Source organism: Aquila chrysaetos, chromosome 22 (genome assembly GCF_900496995.4).
Source record: "Aquila chrysaetos chrysaetos chromosome 22, bAquChr1.4, whole genome shotgun sequence".
NCBI classification, from domain to species: domain Eukaryota; kingdom Metazoa; phylum Chordata; class Aves; order Accipitriformes; family Accipitridae; genus Aquila; species Aquila chrysaetos.
The window spans coordinates 18,370,251-18,394,889 of NC_044025.1; the positions used below are offsets into that span (position 1 = coordinate 18,370,251).

At 38.4% G+C, this 24,639-nt stretch overlaps 1 protein-coding gene across 14 annotated transcripts in view; it reads left to right on the forward strand.

The window, feature by feature from the left end:
* The window catches only part of LOC115334028 (core histone macro-H2A.1), a 47,671-nt gene extending 23,364 nt beyond the window's left edge, over positions 1–24,307 (forward strand). For 4 of the 14 annotated variants that reach the window (XM_029997741.2, XM_029997740.2, XM_041119274.1 and 1 more), the window contains 6 exons: positions 605–802; positions 3,400–3,510; positions 9,957–10,056; positions 15,534–15,623; positions 18,815–18,989; positions 23,568–24,307. In XM_029997741.2, the coding sequence (XP_029853601.1) occupies positions 605–802; positions 3,400–3,510; positions 9,957–10,056; positions 15,534–15,623; positions 18,815–18,989; positions 23,568–23,733 (840 nt within the window). In that variant the 3' untranslated portion in view covers positions 23,734–24,307. Of the gene's footprint in view, positions 1–604; positions 803–3,399; positions 3,511–9,956; positions 10,057–11,556; positions 11,648–14,968; positions 15,071–15,533; positions 15,624–18,814; positions 18,990–23,567 lie in introns of those variants that run through there. The other 10 variants (XM_029997742.2, XM_029997744.2, XM_029997743.2 and 7 more) reach the window with 10 other exon arrangements.
* Positions 24,308–24,639: the final 332 nt, after the last annotated feature.

Here is a 24,639-nt window from a genome sequence, read left to right on the forward strand (position 1 = left end):
TGAATATTGATCTGCTTTTCTTCAACTACATAAAGATTTTTTTGAAGAAAGACTTGCAGGTATAGAGATTTGTATAAATGTTACCCTCCATTTGAAGTTTCTTTTTCTAAGAAAAAAATTCTGTTTTAAAAATGCGCTTTCAAGAAAATTCAGCAATTGGGACATATATTGGGTTCTCTACAGCGTGGTACCCATTGCAGTCCCATACCATGGACTTTGGGGTCCCATCTCTCTCCCACAAGCTGCCCTGCAAAGCCCTCGTGTCTGTGGCTGGGGCTGTCCTATTTTCTAGTAGCTGGGTAACAGTCCTCATTGCACAGCTTCACAGAAACAGATCTTGTGTGAGCCCAAGAGATACTGACAGTAACAAGCATATGTGCAAGAAGAATACATATTCCCTTTATAGTTAAAATCTAGTACGTGATCAGCTTCATTTCATACATTTCATGTTTCTCTTCTTCAAGGATAATGTGTTGAGAAACGTACAAGAACCAGTTAGAACTCAAGGCAATGTACAAAGTTTGCTGTAAATGCCAGTTTGTATTTATTGGTGATTAAATGCTGGAATTTGTCATCTACAACTTTTTTTTTTTTTTTTTATTAGCTATTGAAAGGGGTCACCATAGCCAGTGGCGGAGTGTTACCCAATATTCACCCAGAGCTGTTGGCAAAGAAGAGGGGATCAAAAGGAAAACTGGAAGCCATCATCACTCCACCTCCAGCAAAGAAGGCAAAGTCTCCATCACAGAAAAAAACTGTATCGAAGAAAACAGGCGGCAAGAAAGGGGCAAGGAAATCCAAGGTAGAGTAATCTGTTTATTTAAAACCCAAACAAGCTTGCTAGTAGTAGCTGTAGGGAGCATCATGTAGGGTAGACTTTCTGTTCCGTGTTTTGTTAACAATAGGGATTTCAGTAGCAGTGTAAGCAAATGCTGAAGGAGGAGTGCTGCCCTCTCCCTAGTGCGGCTGGAAGTCTGAAAACCCTCAGAAGTGGCACAGGTCTGCAGGACAGGCAGGCAAGCTGTAAATACTCTGTTCTTTGTACGAAACAGTCATTAGGTTGGCGCAGGCTGGAGGCACCAAGAGGCAGAAGAAGAGAGTGTATTAGAGGCTATACTAGTCATGCCTTACTGGTGAGCAAACAAGATCTTACATAGCAACTGTATGGGTAGCTTTGCTGTGACTGCGCAGGTGCCTGCATTGGGCTAGGCAGAATAAACTTGCTTGGACTTTGTTCAAGTATTGATATGTGTCTGCAAGAAACAGGGATTCTGGGTGTTTTTTTCAAAAGTCACACTAAAGCAGCATTTTGCAATTTTAAATATTGAAGAAAAACAACAGCCTAAGTCACTTGCGTTGTAATAATGTCCTTAGCTGTTAGCATGTCAGAGTCCTGTTTTCAAGTGTTGTATTTTTCTGTTGTTTGTTGTGGTTTTTAACGGGTTTTGCTTTGTTCCAGCTTAGTGTAAGATTCCTCTTGTTTAGTTGATTTGATGAAATCCAAGGAGCATGAAATACTCCTGAAGTAGGATGCAATTCTGCTAGATCAGGTAGCTGAGTCTCTTGCAGCATCAGAGAAACTGTATTGTGGCTACACAGAATTTCTTTGGCTGAGCTAAAGATTTATAAATGTTCTCCTCTGTTATTAGTATGTTATAGGTGAGACTCTTCCATGTTTAGACTTGTTGGGTGGTTTTAATTCCTAGTAATTAATTAAACTCATTCAAAATGAAGTGTGGAGGTGAGGGGAAGAACAGGAGGACCAAAATGTGATTTTTCTTATGCTAGGAAACTAAGAATAACATCTTTTTTTTAAGCTAAGGAGAACATTCCTTCATTCCTTTTTTTAGTTTCAGTTTGTAGAAGTAGGAAATCTTTCTAATGTGTGTGTGTGTGTAACCAAATTTAGATTTTTTTTTTTTTTTTTTTCCCCCCCCAAAACTACTGTCAAGCAATAGGTTATGAAAGTAGGAAGAAAAGTATAGGAATTTCCCATGAAATGGACAATGCATGTGAAAAGTTGCCTTCTGGGTCAAACAAAGCTTCTGTATTCATCCTGTATGTCTCTCTTGTTTACTTGGTTACTCTTCTGGTTGTTTCACCACTTTGTTTTTCAAACTGTTGGAATTGAGTTTTCTGTCTTAGAACACCTAGTAGCTGACACTGAAGTGCAGTGCTTCTAATAACCATGCACTAATAATTTCCCTAAATCTGGAATTTTTTTCTCTACTTGATTACAAAAGCAGGAAGTCTGTTGTGGGGTTCTGTTTTTCTTCCACACAATAAACTGTATTGTCTGCTTACTATATTGGTTTTTGGCTAACAGTAAACTCCTGGGGATTTGAAATAGGACCCATGAAAATCTAATTTTCAAAACATTTGTGTAAAGTAAAGCATGGTTACAGCTTCTAGAAGCACCAATATACCCTTGCATCAAAGTCATTTTGGTTGCTCAGAGACAGATTTAGTTTATATACTTTGGAAAAGGACAGTAGAAGAACAGTGGCTTGCTTATTATTCAGGTGCGCTTTTTAGCTTCAGCAGATATTGCTGAGGCACCAAATATTTACATGAAATAATAAGTAGTAATTTTTTTGAAAATATGAAATTATTTTTGGCACCAATTGAGTTTATAGCCACAGCAGTCAATTCACTGTCTTCATGAAACATCCTTTTCAAAATGTTCCTAATTCTTATTTTTATTCATTAAATCAATTCATTCCTGAAACCTATAATTTTACTTCAGTAATACAGTTAAAAAAAGGAATGGCGGTTGAGGGGAACTCCTTCTTCCTCTACATTTTTACTGGAGATAAAGGAAGGTGATGATGTTAAACAAGACAGAGAAAATTGTTCAGCCCATTTCCTAGTACTAGGCAGGTAGAAAGTAGATGTATTCTTCTGACACTGGCTCTAAGGAAGGCCAGATTTCAAAGCAGTATTTCTAAAAATAACTTTGTGAAATCTGGGAGTACCTCTCTTCACAGAGAGATAAAATCTGCACTCTGAGAAGTCAGTTTTTACCTTAGAATGAATGTATGCCCACACATATAAATAGATACATTATCTTTTTCCACACAAGTCATTAGAAAGCTTTTAAAAGTTTGGGGCTGTTTATGTGTTTTCCTGCAATATTTGAGACAACTGTCATCTGAATTGTGCGCTGTTGTAGGCAAGAAAAGGCTTACATAGATCTGCAGACGTTGAGGTCATTTTTCCTATTGATTCCTTCAGCTGTAATCAGTCACTTTAGTTAGACTAAAGGATAAAATCCAAACACCAGTGTTTGTACTGGCATTTTATTGCCTGGTAAGCATTTATGGCATGTCATATATCTTAGTGTTATTAAACGGTTTTTCTCTCAGTCTTGAGTTAACTAATTAACTATATTTTCGGAAGAAGAAGCAGGGAGAAGTGAGCAAATCAGCCAGTGCTGACAGTACAACAGAGGGAACTCCTGCAGATGGTTTCACAGTCCTGTCCACCAAAAGTCTGTTTCTTGGCCAGAAGGTATGCTCCTGCATTTTTATAAATGAATATCTATGTTCAGTGCTGCTTAGGGAATACCCCCTCCCACCGCTCCCCTTTCCCCAAAACATCTAGGTACAATGGACATTTCCCCACTGAGCACTTGAGGAGGTGTGTGATACTAGTTTTTGAACAAAGAAATTCTCTGAAACAACTTTTAGAGCATTTTAAAAATACAGAAATGAGTCTTCATATGGCTACATAATTAAATACTCAGAAGGAAAGCCTGTGTGCTTGTAATCTGTCTCACCTTATTCATAAACAGCATAATTGTTACAGCTAAGCTTCTGCTAAAGATGAGATTATTCTAAGAATAAAATGTCTTTTTCCAATGGGCAGCCCACTTCATTGCTGATGTAAATGATTTACAGGTTTTTATCAAAACCTATTTTAGAAGTTTGTTTATAATAGTGGTTTTATGTTTTGTTCTGCTTTGTTATTTGCAAAAGTTAATGCTGTGTAATAATGAATGATACTTTTATGAAAAGCTAGAAGTCAACAATCCTTTTTTCCCTGTGAATGTGCTTTGGGACATGGGGTGGTTTAATACAAATACATATCTGCTTAAAGAGAGGATCCATTTAAAGAGAGAATTCATTAAATTAATTTGGTCTTTTATCTTGAAACCTGCCTTTAGTTCATGATACAAAATTTTGTTAAGTAAAACTGCATCTTTCTTCTATCATTCAGTAATCAGATCATTGTGTTGTAAGTCATAAAAGATGAGCCATTGTCCATTGTGGAATGTATCTCCTCTGACTCATTTTTATTTCATACTGAGGTTGTTCTCCATTTATCCTTCCACAGTTTGTTTGCAAAGTTTAACATGCATGAGAGTAATGTTATTTTTTGCAAGACTTCTGATTTTCCACATTTAATTTTACAGCTAGAGCTAGATTGCTGGTTTGGTAGGGTTTTTTTGTTATTTGACTACTACTAGGGGGGTGGTTTTGAACATATTTTTAAAAACATTTTGATGACTAAATTGGAACCCAGAATTTATAAACTACATTACTGTTTCAAGAAAGCAAGTAACGTCAGACTTTTGGGCCTGATTTTGAACTCTTTTAGTCACCACAGGAAACCTGTAATAAGACTTAGCGTTATGTTCCAGCAAGACTGACCCAGAAAATCAATGGGGCTTTGCTGTTGGCTCAGTGGAGGAGAATCATGAACTCCAGGACTGCTTTAAGCTGTGGTGAGCAAAGCCAGTGTCTGTTGTAGAGCTTTCCAGTGAGTACCTTGTACTGGGAAGTGGACTTTCTGGCTTTCTCATTCACTTGGAGTGCAGCCCCCTGAAAAAAATTACTGGTATGACATGTCCATCCCCATATCAGTTCGTTGTCAGTTAGTTCTGCACATAAGAGGGGCCAGGTGTTAGCCTTTATTTGTAACACAGTACACATAATGAAAAGAAAAATGAAAACCCGTTTGTCTCCTGTGACGAACACTCCAAATGAAATGGATTATTTTCTGAGGGGTAGAGAACACATAGGCACTGTTGAGATGTCTCTAGCACAGATTATATTTTGCTTTTGATTCCCTGTGAGAAACTCTTCACAGGCAGTAAATGGTTAGTGTAAAAATCAAAGAAAAGTAGGCTATGCCTAACAAATACAGGAATTTTCTGTATCCTATTATGTGTGAGTTAAAAATGAAATTCTTACCTTGTTTGAGATGATAAATAATGTATTAATGTCTTTGTTCTGATTTTACCCCCAAAATAGCACATTTAGACCAACCTAAATTCTTTTAAGACTGAAAATGTGGAAAGCTTAAAATGCAAAAAAAAATTTGCACTGTAGTGATCAAAGAGATTTTTATTTGGCATAAAAACAACAAAAAAATTTATGTTGGTTTATTCCTAGAAATATTTTCAGACTATTCCCCAAAAATTATTTTCAAAAAGTGCATTTTCAAAATTATCAAAATAATTTTTATTTTCTTATGATAAAAAAGGTAAAGATAAAACTTTCAATTATGGAATCGGTGGCAGCTGAATGCTTCCTCTCTCCTAAACTTGAGGTGTATTTTGCATGGGCCAGGAGGCTCCTGGGTGTGACAGGATGTCTGCTGCTATATGCAGGTTTAGCAGACTGCGATCTCATAGGTGGTGGTGGTGGTTGTTAATTATTTGAGTGACACATGGCAGTCTTAAATAATTGCTATTTATTTTGGAAATTTACAAATTAAATGTAAAAATTATCTATAAAAACTAGTGACTTTGAATCAGTTAAATGCTTCTGGTTAGCCATTTCTACATGCAATTGCTGTTTAAAAAGATAATATTGATTTTTAAAATATTTAAGTTTTAAGTCTGATGCTTAACATAAATAGGTTTTGTTATAGTTGTCTTAAATTAGTGCCACATGGTATTCATAAATACAGGGAACTAACAGTAGTGATTCTGGACAGTACTGTTGCAGTTCTATTACTTAGACTTGTGCATGTTGCTTTTTTTCAACACGTGTGAGGGCAGAAGGTGTTTGCCTTTTTGGAGGAGGACCTTTATCCTATTGAGCATAGCCTCACCCTCCTTAAACAGCATTTTGAGGGAAGGAAAAATCTGCTAGTCTCTTGGGTAGGGAGGCCAGTGTGTTTACATGGTTCAGCTGGAGGCCTGGAAACCATGACTCCTGGCTCCTGGTTTTGGCTGATTCAGAGATACTGTAAATCACCTCTTCTTTTTCTGTTGCCTTCCCCATTTGCGAAATGGAGATACAATTACACTCTTCGCATGGATGGTAGGAAGGCTAAATATGTTAAAGCGTTTTGAGCTTTTCCATTTGAAAAGCAAAAATATTCATATTAATCACAGTTATTTGATTTTTCTTGAATTTGTACATACGGCTTTTCAGTATACTTTCATATTCTGTGTGTTCTTAATAAACTACAGTGCAAACACAGAAACCTGAAACTGAAGAACCCAAACAAACAATTGTTATCTTTCGAACCTCTTGTGACATCCTTGAACACCTCTACAGCATGTCTCTTTGGTCTGCAAAACCACTATCTGCCAAATCAGGAAATAATTTACTAGATGCAGAGAAGGAAGAAGATAATTGTGTTCTTAGCGTCACATCATTCATAAGTGTTTAATGGGAAGAATCTTTTTTCTTGGCTCCGTGTTTACAGAAGGGAAAGGGAAGGGGTTTATTTGCAAGAGCAGCTCTTCATCCTTCTAATACCCCCAGATTTAATTACTGAAAACACAAATGAGAATGTTGCAAACCTGGGTATTGTTTAGTTTTTTAAAAGTACTGTTATTGCATTAAATCTTCAGGTAACTGCTGACATTCAGCTAGAAATTCTTAGAGGTCAGGAAATGGCAAAGAACCCTTCAGTTATACCTGTAGAAATGTATTAGTGCTACACTAATTAAGTATTAAAATCTAGTTAATAGGTAAATGATTGCACATCCTACGAGTGACATCCCAATGGAAATGTGGTATTCTGCACATTAACTAGTTTGTTTTTCCTGAGACAATTACGGAGTAGAGGCAGAGTTGTAAGACCTCAAGCCTAAGCGGTAGGGTTTGGACTTTCAGAGAGACGTCAGCTTGTTGTCTGCAACAGGCATCTTCAGTTTTCTGTTTGAAACTCATACCAGAAAAAGTTCCAAGGCTTTAAAGGTAATTTTGTCTGAAATACGAAATGCAAGTCTTGGTTCAGAAAATACTCATGGATGTGCTAAGTGCCGTCTGCATTTTATCTAACTAACATTTAATTTAAATGTTACCTAAAGTTGTGTCCATTCTTTGTTGCACATGTGTATGCAAGTTGTGCCTTTTTTTTTTTTTAAAGTGGCCCTTTAGGGGATCACTTCTTCTATCTAATACATGCTTCATGCTATTGCATAGCAAAATTGAGCAATTGCTCATTGGAGGATTTAATTCTATGGGGAAACTTCTGATTTTTTTTTTATTGTTTTTGGCAATCAGATAGCTAACAGTGCATTGAACAGTAAATACAAAATTTAGCAAAATAATACTTAGCTGCCAACACATGCTATCAGTGATGGGCAGCTTTTTAAACATTTTGTTGTTGCTGTTAAATTGAAACTTGAATTACCAGCTGGTTGCTATGTAAATCCCATATATGAGTAGGCACAGAGATAGATTAAAAGTCTGAAACTAAAATGGTCTGCAGCCAATAGATCTGGGGCAAAAACTTGTAGAACACAGAACTAGGGACCAAAGAGAATCACCTGTAAAATAAACAATATATTTTTAGGAACATACTAAGATCTCCACAAAACAGTCTTTTGGTGTGTGCATGTGTTTTGTTGTTGTTTTTTTATTTCAAAATTCATAAAGTTTCTTTTAACATTTTGGTTTGATTTGATTTGATTTGACTTTTTTTTTTTTTAAACAGCAGTTGCTTGTAGTCAAACTCAAGACTCAAACTCAAGTATGAATAACTTGCCACGTGTGAAGTATTAAAGGATTCTAAGCTATTTGGAAAGCAAGCTTTCTTAGATTTTATTACAAATTCCCGGACAGACCTGTACTTAAAACAGGGCTGAATTACACTCATTTTTAGCCAAAATCACCCTATTTTGAGGGAACATAGTTTACTCAAGCAACATATGCAAATTATATGAAATTGCAGCCTTTTAAAAAGAGAAAGAAGGTCAATTCATATAATCACATGAATAAAATGGAAATAATTTTTTCATAAAACTTAAAATATATGGATGTTGGCCTCTGTAAATGACCCATTCACTTGTATTGGTTACATGAATTGGGCTCATATTCCCTACTAATAAACTGACATACACAAGGAGGAGATTTGAAGAGTTAAGTTTACAGAATGTGGATTACAAACCAAGAGACAAAATTCAGTTATTGTTGAGATTAATTGCTGTGCCTGAATGTATATGTTATGCTTCATAGGCTGAACCCAGCAGGCTTTGGATTAGAAGGAAAGCCTCGCTTAACTGCAGCTAGCTTCAGAACTTGCATAAATGAATGAGAACTTTATCTTTCATAGTTGCTTTCCATATTGCCTAATCAGCTACTGAAACCATCATTTTAAATGCGTGTGTAGATATAAACATAATTTATGATGTAGATAGTGTATTTCCCCATATGAAAGACTGTGGAAAATTTTTTGCACTTTAAAGTGTTTTAAGTTTTGGCTGTAGTAAACCTGGTGTGTGTGAAATCAGACTTCCCAACACTGGCTCTGAAGCAGCATCACAAACCCCTGGTTATAAGCTTCTTCACATACCTGTCAGTGTACTGCAGTTTTGACTTTTGCCAAGTTTGGCATTTGCATCAAATTGCCTCAAATTACAGAGTCGTTTCTGTGGTGTGGGTCATGTACTCGGATGAGATACCCAAACTGTCAGTAGTAAGCAAAATGCTATCACTTTACACCTCTAAGCACTTCCAAAAAAACATCCTTACTAGTATGACATGGCAGGATCAGCTTGTTACCATTGCTGGTCTGATTTTTTTTCATTGACTTCTTATTTTATATAATAGTTTGTAACTCCTGCTCAAAACGTGTTGCTAGAACTTGAAATCTGCACTTCCTTGTATTTTGTTAATTCTTTTTATTCTTTTAAGAGCACGTAGTGCGGATGTGAGGTTAATCTCTAAGTATCTGTGCTGACTTCCTCAGTTTACTGTGTGCCCATGAGAAATCCTTCTGATTCTGTAACAATTAAGACAGAAATTGAGAGGCATGCTTGGAATACATGGGTGTTAATGAGAGGAGTTAATGCGCATTGGTGGGTGGGGTTAAAAATGTCTATTTTCATAAATAACAAAAGGAAGTAAAGCAAATAAAATAAAAACTAGAAGCAATAAGCACATAATAGTGCCTGCTTACAGTATGTGACCAGCCATTCACAAAGGCTGCAGAACTGTGCAAATAAAAACTGAAGTGCCTGCAATACAGACTATGGTGACCACTAAGAAGGAAAGGAAAAGAAACATGTCCTCTTGTTAGGATGGAGGAATCGCTGGAGAGAAGTGTGTGCTTTCACAAAGATATGCTCATGTTTGCTAGCTTGAAGAAGGAGGAGCAGCATCTTTTATCCAGTTTCAGTGCTGAACTGTCATGGCTCATCCCTGTAATTGATGCTTAAGAAATTATTAGGGTGTCCTTCATCTATACTTTGAGGAGAAACAAATATCCTCTTATAATGTCAAAATAAGAATCCCAAATAGTGGTGAGCATAAAGCCAAAATAGAGCTTGTTAGTAGGTACATTCATGTCCTCCCAGTGTGAACAGTGTTTGAGTCTTGTGTTTGAATTTTTTTTTTGGATAATAACCCTCCTTTATGACCTGCCTTTTATTTTGCATATTTGTTTGCAGTGATGCTATCTCCATCTGTGTTGCAAAGCTCACTTTTCTGCAGCTTCTCTGTGATTTCCCAGCTGTCCTGTTATTTCCCACCTCATGCTTTTCTTTTCAGCTGAACCTTATTCACAGTGAAATCAGTAATTTAGCCGGCTTCGAGGTGGAGGCCATTATCAATCCTACCAATGCTGACATTGACCTTAAAGATGACCTAGGTAAATGGGGCATGGGTTGACACAACTAACGGTCACATGGAAATTATGGAACCCAGAATTTACTCTCTAGGGCTTCATACATTTAATAAGAGCAGAAATTGAAATCTTGCAGGTTCTGTTTTGTTGAAGAACTATATTCAAAAGACTTTTTCACCAAATCTGAATACTTGCAGCTATTGCTAGTCTTCAAGTTGATTGCAGTTAAAACAAATCATTTAAATTCTTTTCCATAATGATCATATGTGACTGTTAGCTATTTTGGGGGGTTTCTTATTTGGATACTTTGAGGACTAAAATACTTTTTTGTCAGGTTGTTTTCAAAATAAGCAGTTTCTCCATTCTAACTGCAATCTCGGGTGTTTTTCTGATACTCAGAGTAGGCATAACATTTTTAAAGAGGAATGATTAAATAATTAACTATCCCCCAATCTTTCTTACCTTGATTTCATGTTTAATTCAGTCAAATAATTTGTTTCGATTATGCTTCAATTACTCCCTGTCACTTTCACATTCAGCTGAAAACAAATACTGATAGTATACCAACAATGAACTTGTAGACACTATCATAGATGGTGTATCGCTTTTAAAGCTTCTATCTTGTTCCAGATTGGAATAAAAAAAAAAAAAATTAAAAAATTCTTCTTCAGCAGAAGTCTGTTCTTCAGCAAAAGTAAAACAATTAACTTTCATGCATTATGTACTGCATTCCCTTATTATTTGATTACACCTGCTACTGTCTTTTTTTTAAACTTCCTTAATGGATACAACCCATAATTCTTCTACTACTGCATTTCCTATGGGAATGTACACAAGTAATTTAACAAGAAAAAGATTTAAGAAGCCTAATTTTTAAATCAGCCTTTCTCAGAAATATATTCTTACAAGTGTCTCAGCCATTCCAACACATAAGTAGAAAATATGCCTTACTTTTAAAATATAAGATCATTCATTTATGTTTTTTAAAGCAAATTCACTACAATCCTGTCTGCAAATACATGGTTTCCTCCATATGAAGGAGACTGTCATTTTTAGAAACAAAATGATGAATCGCCATACATATGAAGATTAGTGCATGTCAGCTTATTGATGCTGGCAAAATGGAGAAACTAGTTATTTTGTTTGGCTTGATGATCCTGAATTTCTTTTTTTAAACAGATTCCATATTTTAGTGTCATGCTCTGTGGGGAACTGGTTGTTCTAGGTTTCTGCAAAGTGAAATGGGGTATTAGCTGATTTTAAAATTTTGGAAATGATCTCATGTGATTGCTCTGACCTGTCATTTTAACATTTATTTGATCATGTCATACTCAATATTCCTCCTCCTGTTCCCTACACCCCTTTCTCTACACACACCTGCACACACAACTCAGCATACTCCTTTGGCGCAAGGTTTGGAGATGTAAAGGTAGGAAAATATGGACGTTGGTACATGTGTAAATGTAGAGCCTGTGCTGGGTCTCTGTCCAACGTGGTTGATATACATCTGTTTACCTGTTGTAGTTGCAAGTTGTACAGGCTGACATTGCCACGATCGACAGTGATGCTGTCGTTCACCCGACAAACTCTGACTTCTACACCGGTGGTGAAGTAGGTAATGGAAAGTTCAGTGCTGCGGAGTTTGTATGTGTGTGCATGGTCAATCAGCAGCCACAAGCTTGTTGTAGCTATGCAGATTTGCATTCATTTCTCGCTTCCAGCAGTCCTGACCGATAATAAAAAGAAATGAATAATTGCAAACTCAGTAGGCATTTTTGATTTTTATCACCAAATCAGACTTTCAGAAGTAACAATAGAATGCACCGCCAAAATTTAAAGCGCAGGAACAGTACGTTCAATGCAGGCATGTGACCAAGGAAAATGAATTACCGCATTGTTTGTTTGACATGTTAAATGCCTGTTCTGAATATGGTTTGAGTCTTGATCTTTAGATTTCTAACGAGTTCCAGTACACCCTCTCCATGCCAAGTTTCAGATGTTCACATCTGACATGCTGGATCTAGCCCATCTGTATTTTCTGAACTCTTAAGATTGGTTAGTTTTTTCGTGTTTTACCTTACGGACCTATTACCTTTGTAGCCCTGCTCAACGGTCCTCACTTCCACAAGCACACGGCTAGTGACGCTACATATGTTTTTCAGGCGGTCGGTCATCTAAGCTACACCGATGAGAGAAAGCATGATAGAAAACATGACAGACATCTTAATTCTGTATCTTAAGGGTCACCTGAGTAACTCTTACCTTAGTAATACCCCCCTCTGCGTACAGTATTTTGAAGGATTTTGTAAAAGGGTAGCAGTACTTTAACTGAACTGCCTTGGTAATTTGAGAAGGCAAATCAGAACTTGGGCTGGACACAGAAGTTGCTGGTAAGGGTGATGACCCACCACGCTTGAAAAAAGTCACCTGATCCCAGCCTCTGTTCTACATCTCGTCTTAACCTCATCATCGCTGTGCACGTGGTCTCCCTCCACGCCTGAGGCCCTGTTTCGGTACTGGCTTGGAGGGACACGCGTCCTGCTGCAGAGCTGGCATGTCCTACAACACCTGCTTTGTCTGAAGGGGCTACTTTCTGAGTAACGTGCAGACAAGCGTAGCTCTGTGTAGCCTGTTGGGCAGGAACAGCTGTGACTTGGCTGGCTAAAAGTTATGCAGAGACATTAAAATAAAAGTGTCATAATACCCTGTATCTGAAGAATATGCTTCTAAAGTCTGTCAGACCCATTTAGCTAATGTGCTTGTCTCCTACCCTTTGACAAAGAAATGCTTTGCTACCCTACAAAGAAATTGTCTCTCGAAGCTGTACTGCTCATTCCTTAGAGTAGGTTCCTGTTGCCTCTGACTGCTGTAAGAAAGAATAGAAGTGCACAAATGCTTAGCTTCCAATGATTAACTTTTACCCATCTAAATTTTTATTTTTTTTTTAATTTTTGTTGTTTTTCTCCCTAACAATTTAAATGTACTGGGGGCTTATCCTGAGAATTTTAGAGCCTAAATTTCTGCTAACGCTGTTTTCAACACTGATACCAATGCCTGCTTGGAAAGCATGAGATAATGATCTTATTCTCATGGGAGTGACACATATTTATGCCTGTGAGCAAATAAGCTACTAACCTTGAAGCTGTGAAGCAAGACTTCCATCAAGAAACTTGCTAATGTAGTGGAAAATGGTTAAATACAGTATGTCCTTTCCCAGATAAAGCTAATTTACAACATAGTTCTGAAATACAATTTCAATATAAACCCTCACTATTAATCAGAAGAACATAATTGAGGAGTAAATGCAGAAAACCTCACTGATTCATACCAAATACTACTTTTGCTCTTCTTTGTACCAATCTGCAAGAGGAGAGCTCAGTGAAATAAACTGACAGGGTTGTTCATTGCTTTTAATTATAAATTAATTCCCAGTAGAAGGGAAAAAGCTGATCCTTCTGGATTGAATTAAACCAAACTAGGCTAAATTCCATTAAATGTACAACAGCTTTGCAATGGCAAAGAAATGACCTACTTAATAGATCTTTTCTGTTCCTAGGTTCTGCATGAGGCTTAATTATGTTTCCCCTTGAAATGAGAAATTAAGGATTATGAATGTTGTGGCGTTTAGGACTGATCTGAGTTCACGGACTCAGGGGGAGTATAACTGGAATATATACAAATATAAATAGGAATGATATGGAAATACATATAACAAGAGCATAACTAGAATGGAAGACTGTTTCTTTCCCTCCCCGTCCCTTCTTTGTCAGAGTGATTTTATAAGACCCTGGTATCAGCCATGTCTGCTAGACTGGTTCAGCAAAGGGCACTGCGTGTCGTGCCGTCTGGCACATCGCTGCCTTTGAAGGGCAGCACATTTCCAAGCACCTCGGTTCTGGTGTGGATCTCCTTTCTAGCACACTCCCCTAAGACACCTTGCTGCTACAAATAAAGCCATTGCTGTCTTTTCTAAGAGATTTCTAAGGTGGTGCCTTCCACTCAGTCGCACAGCGATTGGTAATGTTGAGTTTCAGAAAATTCTTAGTGAGGAGTTTGAATAAACTTAGACCGAAGTATTTCTAGAAAAAAGGTAAAAGGAGCGCAAAGAGCAAATTACACTCTGACCTACGCAGTCTGACCTTGCAGTCCAGCTTTTGGCAAACACCCATTGTGAATTGGTTATGAATAAAGCAAAGGAAAAGGCATACATTTTTTAATTGTCCTCGGCTTTTGTACCCCAAAAGCTGCCAATAGGAAAATAGAGGCAGTGTCACAGAGTCAGTTTTTGAATGAATAAACAAATGCATTGTTTTCGACCTCAGTCTTCATTTTGGAAGAAATTTAGCAATGGTGTCAAAACAAAAGCATCTTGCAGTCCTCTTAGTTTTTGGAGCTATAACCCTATTTAGTGAACTGAATCTTGGAGGAGGGGCTCTGCTTCCTTGAGCATATAGTATGTGCACTTCCATCAGAAAATGCGTTTTTTCTTTATTCATCAGTGAAAGTAAGGGGTTTCACCAAATAAATGTCTAGATCTTTAGAGATCCTAGTTCTGAATTTTTGGAAATCAGTTTTCAAAGTAATATCTCAAATCAGAGCCTTTGTGATATCACTGCTTTTTACTTATCTACCTTTATAATTAATATGCACAGTGCAAAATTATGTGGGATGCTTATGTAGTTAGGAAAATGCTTTCTTGGGCTGTTTTATTTTGTGTTAATATTTAAAACTAGAGCTGCAAAATAAGATCTAAACCATTTAGTGATGGACTGCCTTTGTAAACAGCATACCTTTTGGTTGCTCTGAAACACTGCACAGCTCTTCTCCTCCCAGAACGACTTTGTCCAGCTCCTTAGCTGTAGTTAGAGAAGTTCATTGGAGGAATATGTTCCTTAGAGATTCTCCTTATTTCTGAGGCTCTTCCTCTTGGTTAAAGGTGGCTCAACAAGCTGGGCAGTTACCAAGTAAAGCAGCCCGCTGCACTCACGAGACTGTTTCATTCCTGGTGCCACCTGTTGGGGTCAGGGACCAAGATCAGGTGAGTTTCAAATTCTTATTGTGGCAAATGGCTCTTTAAAACAATTTGTAAGAGAGAGGGGAAATGAATCTTAGGGGAAGGAATTATGAACCTTCAACTACTCTTGAGCTAGCATGTTCTTCTGGAACATTTCACACTAACAGATGCTCGTGATAAGGAAGGAGGTAGGGATGTCATGTCAGATGTTTTGACATTAAAATTGGAGAATGTTAGCAAGGGATACCGATGTGAGGTTTTTTGGGTTGTTAGGGTTGTCTTTTTGGTTTTTTCTTTCTGTTGTTGTTGTTGTTGTTTTTAATGACTAGCTAATTCTGAAGTCCCAAAAGGTTTAGATCTTACTTTGCAGTCCCCAAAAAATGTTTGGGCAGAAAACTCTAGACTGATGTAATAAAAAATAATGATGAGTCACATGTCTGCTGTGGAAACCTGGCATCAGAGGAGTAAAATAACATTCTCTGTTCAGGGAGCACTTTGGAAAAGAAAGGCGGCAAGGAGTTTGTGGAAGCTGTCATTGAGCTTCGCAAAAAGAACGGGCCGTTGGACATAGCTGGAGGTGAGGTTCTGCGCTTCGGAAACCTGCAAACAAAACACTGCGGGCGCTGGCTTCGCTGTCTGCGGCAGTCTTCGTTGCAGTCAGACAGCCAAGCTCCTTCTGGTACAACGCTTGGGTTCATGCTGTCTGCAGACAACTTTTATGGGTTATGTGATATTTGTATTTTCCAAAGTTAAAATACACACTTCTCATCTTAAGTAACATTTACCAAAGCATCTGGGAAATGGTGTAGTGATGTAATATTGCAAGTAAAAGCAGGCTATTCACAGGTACACGCGTACACAATGAGTGTTGATTATTAAGGGCACAGTTCAGAAAAGCAATTAATGAGATGCTTATTTTTCAGAACAGTTGAGTCCAACTCTGTTAAACATCTGCTTTGCTGAAATGCCGCTGACTTTCACTGAACTTAAGCATGTGCTTAAAGTTAAGCATCTGCTTGGGTACTTTGTTTAATCAGTGCCAAAATCATCACTATAAAAGCTTATGACTTTTTGATGCCTAGTTATCAAAATTGATGTAATATCTGAGAAAAATCTACTATATGAGTAATAAAGTTTGGTAATGGCGATACATAATTTTACACCATCTGTGAAATTGCTGATACATGTTGTTCATATAGAAGGATGATTCTGCCATCTGTGTTTATGCTATGAAAATAAATACAGTGTGCGCAGTTTTGTAAACGAATTCTGACTAAAGCTGAAGGGGAGATGTAAGACTTCAGCTCTGACAGGAACAATTACAACTGTTTACTTCTGGTGCTTAATACAGGGGGTTTTTCTCCTTTTTAAAATTTTTAATGAGTTTTTCTTGGAATTCTTGTTCTGCAAAAATACGTAGAATCACTTACTTTTTGGTTTTGCTTACTTCAGTACAGTATTCCTTATCAGCCCAGACCAAACTGCTCACAAATAGGTTGCGAGTTGGAGAGAAAAGATTTTTTTCTCAGCCATCAGTGCATCCCTCAAATCTGAGGGCTGCTTGGCAGTCTTAGCCTGTGGGGAGCTCTACGCTACACCGGGAGAAACTGTCTGTTAGGGACTTGTTGGAGGGGGACTCTAGAGAAGAATTGGTACACATCAATTTCTCAACCATAAGGATATCCAGTTTTCAGATTTCTCAATTATATGGGTATCCCTGTAATGTACCAATAACCAGGATCCTTACCTGGAATATAACTGTAACCAGCACAGAATGCGTCCATGGTTTTCTCTCTCCGTTTCTACAGCAAAAGCTTAAGTTACTTCCCCTTTCAGAGCATTTGCATTTGAAGTAAGGGACAACTGCTCTTGGTAATTAACAGTTGTCCTCAACAGAATCCTAATGAGTTAATTAATGACTACCCTGGAAAACACTCCCTGAGAAATATTAAAGTTGGTGATGCGTATCAATACAGTATTTTAGGCTTTCAGGATGAAGATATTATCCACATTTCACATCTGACTAGAGATATGTCAGCTGCTTTTAATAGATTTTTCTTGGATTTATGATGTATTCTGAATCTGCCAACGTTTTAGTTGCACAGTATGACAAATTAACGTTGCCTAACACTGAGGCTATTCAACATGTTGAGAATCTGCAAACCCATAAGAACATGAAGGCTTGTGCTTCCATTGTCCTTCAAAATATACTCTTCTGATTAACCTCCGGTCAGAATGCCATATGGCAAAGTCTATTTTTTCTTTCCTGCAGCAGCTACAGGATAGTATCCATATGTGATGATTATGCTCCAAGAGTTATTTCTACTATACTTAAATAACAAAATGCCTCATAAACATTCCAGAATGGAGTAGAGGATTTCTGGCCTCTAAGCACCTTTACAAACCTGATTTTTTGAATTTATTGGTATTTTTATTATTGTTTTTGAAGACATAAGCTGCCATTTTATACCTACAGTTTTGTGGCCACGTATGTTTATATCCCAAAGACTGTGTTTTAAGGGGGCTGAGTCTTTTTGAAGGTTCAGTGTATGCTCGCTTGAGATTTCAGCTAGGTATTTTTCTTCCCTCAGCTTGTGATTAGGGTGTTTTTCTTTCCTCTCTCTTTTTACTTTTTTTTTTAAGGAAACCAAAGTTGCAAGTTTTTAATTGCAACCACGGACCTGTGAGTTCAGAAATGGCAGTGATCCTCTTATTCTGTTTCCTGGCAGGCAGAGCACAGTCTTCTGTTGCTCTGTGATGGGATGTGGTGAACCCAGAATGTGTTCTTCTGCTGAGAGAAGGCCTCTTGTCTAGCGAATCCCTGACTGTCGGTAGTTTGTAGGCAGGCTGTGCTGTATCCTCTTAGTCCCCCCACGTCCATGGTAGGGTCATGGTGATAATACATGATTAGCATGGTAAAAATTGTTCTCCGTTTCTTTGTACATACGAGGCCTTGCCTGTTAGTATATAAACAGTGTGAATCAAACATTGTGAATCTATAAATGCATCCAGTCCAACCGTCTGTCAAGAATGTGATGAAAGAGGTAAAGTAAAACCAGAATTGTTTAAGTGGTCTTGGATGACCCATACACAAAAAAGCTTGGATAAGACCAGGTCCAAAGTCTTGAAATCACACAAAATGTCTCCTTTACATTTACTCAGAAACAAAACTGGAAATATAGCAAAAATCTTAATTCACCTCTTTTCCAGCCTTCCTTAACAGTTTGCAGAGCATTAATAGCTCTGAACTGATTCAGTTTGGGCTGCAGCGTGATCAGAAGCTCGCTAAACAAACTGTGTGTTTAGCAGGAGTAGCTGAAGGTCACACAAGTCATAACTCTGTGCGACTGTCCAGCGTGCTGGTATGTACTGTAGCTCTGCAATAAAGGGAACCAAAGCAAGATCATCCCTTGAACAGCTTTACGTTCTAACAGATTGCTGCCTTTTTCCTTATACGTTACACAAGTTTGCACAATCCCCAATATAAATGTGTTTCCTTTGCTGTCAGCCATGAATTCTTGCTCTCTGTAAAATAAGCTTGATTATAGCTATGATTTCTAAATTACCACAGCAAAGTACAGCTGGAAATGGAAAACACAAAGTCTCTGTAATCATGTTGTTATATTTTAAGGCTGTGTGATTTGTAATCTAAAACGTTCACAGGGGCTAAAGGAATGTCTGTCAATTGTTTGCTCTTTTAATCACATATGCACTCTTTTAATCCTAAGGAGAGGATAGCAATTATGTTTCACTTTCGTTTCTTACTAGCTGTTGTCAGTGCTGGCCATGGATTGCCTGCGAAATTTGTGATCCACTGTAATAGCCCAGGTTGGGGCTCAGACAAATGCGAAGAGCTGCTGGAAAAGACAGTGAAGAACTGCTTGGCTCTGGCTGATGAAAAGAAGCTGAAATCAATTGCATTTCCTTCAATTGGCAGTGGCAGGTAAGGCTGTTACACAAACCCAATGCCAAATAGGTCACATTTTATAAGTGCCATCTCATATGTTCCAGTCCCTTCTCATGTACAAAACCTATTGCTATAATGCCGACTTTATTCTTCTTTGTTTAAATCCGTTCCCTAAATGAAACGTTTCTTCTAGGTTTGTTAAAGCTGTGCATGGAGCCTGCAGTATTGTCCTGAATACTAGTTCAGCTTTCGCAGGTCTTGGAGTGATCCCTGCAGAATCTTAAAGCATGCGAATAGGTTAAAGAGCATGAAATGAACTTTTTAAAAGGATATTAGAAGACTTTTTTCAGACTATCAGTTTGTTCCTATAAATTGGGGATGTGGAGAACATGAAGAAAAGGGGTCTGTTTTACCTAGCTTTAGTGCATAATTAAACTTACTGCAATATATGTCTTAAGAAGGCCAGAAAACATGGCTTAATGTTTGTTTAAGCAGCAAACCTGAAGTGCCTTGATTCTCAGGATTTGCAGAGTCACTTCAAGCTTTCACTCAAAATTCATAAGCTCAATTCCATGCAGTTTACATGATAGGACTCTTTCAGAAAAAAAAAAGGCCTTAGAAGCCTTTGCCAAGGTTTTTGAAGGCCAAAGTCTAAAGTTAAGGTCCTCTGGCTTTGTACAGGATGCTCAGTGCCTTTGAAAGTTGGATCATGTTCTTAAGGGTCTGAATACAGACTATGCTTTTAATCTGAGGCTTTTGGGTTTGGGCTGGGGATGGAGGTTTGGAAGGCTTGGCCCATAATGATGGCTCAGTATGAAGACCAAGGGCCAAATCTAGGCTGAATTACACAGTTGTGTATTTAACCCTGAACAACTGCCCCTTTTAAATTTGCCCTGAAAGAAGTTGGCTGATGTACAGCAAGAATATTCTTCCCATTGTGCTGTGTTGCAACACTGGATTAATTCCTGCATATTCTGTGGGTTAGGGCAGGAAGTGTCATTTGGGTGAATGACAATAAAGAAATAGAAGTTTCACTAGGATAATAAATTTAAGCGACTTGCATCAGACAAAGCTCCAAATATGGTTAATTTGCATGGGTGTCATTTTAAGGAGGTAACATGAGCTTACTTTGTAGAATGGCAGAGGAGTATAGTGGAGGGTGCATACTAACCCTCCTTGAATTAGCTGTCAGGTTCACAGGCTAGTCGGTACAAAGAGAAGCTCTGAATTGCTCTTTGGGAGAAACTGTATTCCTCCACAGACTGTAGAGTGACTATGGAATTGGTTATGTAGGTGCCTAAAGCAAGATTATGTAAAGTATCTTCCACAGAGCCCTTTCTTTTCTGGATAGCTCCCAGGGAAGAACCATTCACAACCCTTGTTGCAAAGTAGTTGGTTGGTGTTGGAAGATGATGAAACCCTGAACAATCATGAGATTCACATTCTGTTACGAAATCTGGTTACTGACAGGCAAGATCTGTGGCTAAGTTCTCAACTTGGCATGTGCACATCATTCTCACTCAAGGCAGTTGAAGTGGTGCTTTTAAAAGACAGAGAGGGATCAACAGGCCTTCAGAAATATATGAGGTTGTGTATTTTTTCTTTTTTCTCTTAATTGGAGATACTCAAGCATAAATTAATTCTGGAGAGAACAGAATATATTTTGACAATACTCTCTACTTGTTTTTATGAAGTCAGAAGCGTTAAAAAAAATAAAAGTAAAGCTTTTAAAGACAGCAAATGCCAAAGACACCACATGGATGCAGCTGTTCTAGTACAGACATCTGTCAAGCAGACATCACCCAATAAACCCACATAAACAGTTTCATTCTCTTTTATAGTTGAGGAATGGGATTACATGAGGGCAGTTCAAATAAATCACGGGGGGAAATAAAATAGCATACTTGTAGCATTCAGTGGGCCAGATGCTCAGCTACAGCCAACTTGTGGAAAGCACAAGTTGGGTGCTGTACAAAGGTAGCCTGGAGTTCAGTCTGGTAGGGCCAGCAGGAGAACAGGGAAAGGAGAGTTAGGGATTGAACATAAAATCATCCTCGGAGTAGGGATTTCATTCTGAGGCTCTGACTTTGATCTGAATTGACGCTAGCTTGACTAAAGTCTCAAACTGCCTTTTCACAAGAATTTAACTCAGACCAGTAGACTGTCGCAAGAGGCTTCTGTTTCTTGCAGCCCACACATGGCCATTGGGTCAGCACCTTTCTTCTGATTTTTCTGCTCTGTCTCTTTCCTTTCTTTTGGGAGAGTGGTCATAAACAATTTACTTTAATTGGCTTCCCTGTGTGCATCCCTCCCCTTGACCAGGCTGCTCTTCTCCCGTTTGCCCTGTTGTGACCACCCTGCTGGAGCACTACCGAAGTGGAAGTTGTATGACTTCAGAGCCCACTGTGAGCAATTCAGAAATGGTATACCTTGATTTTGATGCTGCCCAGCATGACAATTCCTGCTCAGGAGCAAAATTCCTTAAAGATCTGTTCAATATAAGCCAGGATGCAGCATTCATAAGTAACTAGCAAGTGATCAGATGTGGAGGCATGCTGAGTCTGTGTCTTTTTCTCTGTGTAAGCCAACAGTAGGAAGTAGCTCTGATGTCAAAACTATGCTCTCACTTGATTAACTTGTCACACAGCTGATTCTTCCTGACCAGCTCATTTGGCTTTGGAAGAGTACAAGGTTTTCTCACAATGCTTTTTTCCTTTTCTTCTTCAGTAAAAGAAAAAATCGGGCATTTTCAGAAAAGAAAGAAACAGCATGAGCTATTTCATGTCATCATTTTTGAAATATCGCAAGCATTATCTTCAGGCAGCATGTATAATATCACTTTACAGGCAGCACTACCACAGAATTGCTCTCGGAGTATACTTTATGGTAAGGTAATGTGCAGTAAGCGGGCCATGACACAGGCAGTTGCCTTTCTCATTTTGTGTCTTGCGGCATGTAATGAGAGGGAGAGTACAACAGTGTTTCATTATCAGAGTTTGGTGCTTCAGTGAGCAAATGCTAAGTGATGTTGCACCTGTTAGTGCCAGAGGTGAATTTAGCCCAGCTTCTTCGAATTGCTGAGGAAACTCTGAGAAACTCAGCCATCTGTGTAATCTGTAAATTATTAGTAGCATTAATAGTACGCACTCTACAACGGGCAGTATTGACCATCATATATCTGTAAGTGCATGTCAAGGAACCAGGTGACCTTCAGTGGGGTCTTTCAAATTCTGTTTGGGTCCTACTCATAACGGAGTGATCATATCCCATCACCTTCAGACTGATTACTGCAGAACACTTCGCTGCAGCTCAGAGAGTGCTCAGACTTTGGCTGGGGTGAAACCACAGTCTGGGTGGGTAGCAGTACTTCATGAGTAATACAGTGGCAAAGCTTAGGCCACAAAGTAGCTACCAGGTGTAATTTCAGGAGTTTGCTATGACCTGTAAAACTTACAGTTCAGATCATGGCTTTGTTCAGACCATTCTACTTGTGCTTGACCTGTTTTAAGATTAGATGAAACCTTCAGATGTGGGCTGCTAGATAAAAACGTGAAAAAGCTTGTAAGAAGGGTTCCCAGGTTAGACAGTGAAATTCAGTCATGCACAGTTTTGTCATCTGAGAAAGCAGCAAGGTTTGTTGTTTGTCTGTTCCTCCTCCAGAAGAAGGGGGCAGGAGCCTCTTCTTTAGGCATTGCTAGAGGAGTAGAAAGGCCTCTGGGTTTTAGATCTCTCCGGTTGATACCGAGCAGATCTCTTTCACGATATTTTTCTTAGGACTGTACTTATATTGAATCAGCCTGTAATTAAAAAGGGTGTAAGCAGTGTTGGAAGTGTTGCTGAGGTTGGCTTAGAAAAGCCATCCAGTCCCTTAAGTCTGTCCTCAGCCCTGACACAGCTACTTTGGCTTCCCAAGCCCAGTAAAGTTAGACTGACCCCATCTGGACAAGGCTCACTGTGACCCAGGAGAGCAGACTTGCTCACCTTCACTCAGCCTGCTTCGCTTTTTCTACCACATTTGAAATGGTAAGGGTGTTGCCAGTGTTGTTTCTCACTACCAAAGCTACTAGAACTCGTTCTCTCTTCCTTTTCAGTCTGCAGCAAGGCTGTGCAAGTAACTACTTTAATTTTCTGCTATATTATTAACCATTAATAATGGTAAAACCATGTTGTACTTTGTGTCTTTTCATGCTTCATTTTCTATATCAAGTTCTCTGTCCCTTTTTGTTTTTTTTTTTAACAGTTGGTTTGCTTTCAGGATGGGTTTCACTCTGCAATTCTTAACGTATATGCTGCTTTCCTGAACACTTCAGGCTGTTGGTTTACTTGTCTGTTAAATGAGGATAATTGACCCATCAGATATTGTAAGGTTCAACCCATTAATGTGTGTGAACTCTGTATTCATTTTTTGGGAATGCTTTTCTTCTGTTTGAACATTTTAAGTCTTGCCTAAACAAACAAGTTTGTAGCTTCTAATTCAGACTGTAAACACTGGCTTTGTAGCTTTATTTACTGTGCTGCGGTAGAGAAAAGATGGAGCATTCCCTGCAAGGTTATGCCATCAAAAAGTTGTTCAGCAAGTCTTGATTTTCTTCCTTTTTTTGTCTCTCCTTCCAGAAATGGCTTCCCAAAGCAAACGGCTGCTCAGCTGATCCTGAAAGCCATCTCCAGCTATTTTGTGTCAACAATGTCCTCTTCAATCAAGACGGTGTACTTCGTGCTCTTTGACAGCGAGAGTATAGGGATATACGTGCAGGAAATGGCCAAACTAGATGCCAACTAAGCCTAGAAAGCTACAGTACCAGCCCCTTCTTCTACCCATCGTCCTCCCCAAATCCTTAACTCATTGTGAAGCAGAGCATCCCTTATTTTAAATTTTGCTCACCTAGGGGAATAAAGGTGGTTCTTCTGTTGGTTTTTTTTTTTGTTTGGGGGTTTTTTTTTGTTTGTTTTGTTTTTACTTTCTAAAATGTTTTATGTTGGCACTGATAGTTGGCATTACTGCTGTTAATGCACTGTATACCAGGCATCGTCTGAACTTAGTGTAATCTAGGAGATTTTATAGTTTTATTTTAATGAAGTATGGATTGAAGCAGAAAGCTGTTAGGAGTATGTAGTCTTTTACTTGTGAAAGAAACAGGCCAACCCTATTTTGTAACTGTGTTGTGGTGCTTTATCAATACATCGAGTGGCGTTCCTTTCATTTTTTAAAAGAACAGATGCTATAAACCTAATTTGTGTTTGTTTATTGTCTTAATGATAAATCTGGAAGAAAAAATACAGAAACCCTGTTGTCCTTAATTATATTTACAATTTTGAAATTGTGTGAATTGATTTAGTAAAATGTTCGAACTGTTGCTGTTGGTGTACTTGAATTAATTTTTCCCTTAAGTCTTCATTTTCTAAATTCTGAGAAGTTATAGCTATGAGAGGGATGATAAAATACCAGATTTGAACCAGTGGCCTGGAAACATGCTTGGGGATGCTGAGCCTCTTAACCTGTGCTGCCTGGCTGGGTGCCTGCCCAGTGACACTCCCAGTTGGGTCTTTTTCCAGTGAGCATTCAGACTTTCCAGTTGGTCCTTCAGGTCCTCCTGTTCAGAATCTGACTTAATAGGCTGTTTAGTTTGGGAGGTTGAAGACTTTTAGATCAAGCAAGGCCTAGGGTTCTTTTTTTTTAACTAGTTCC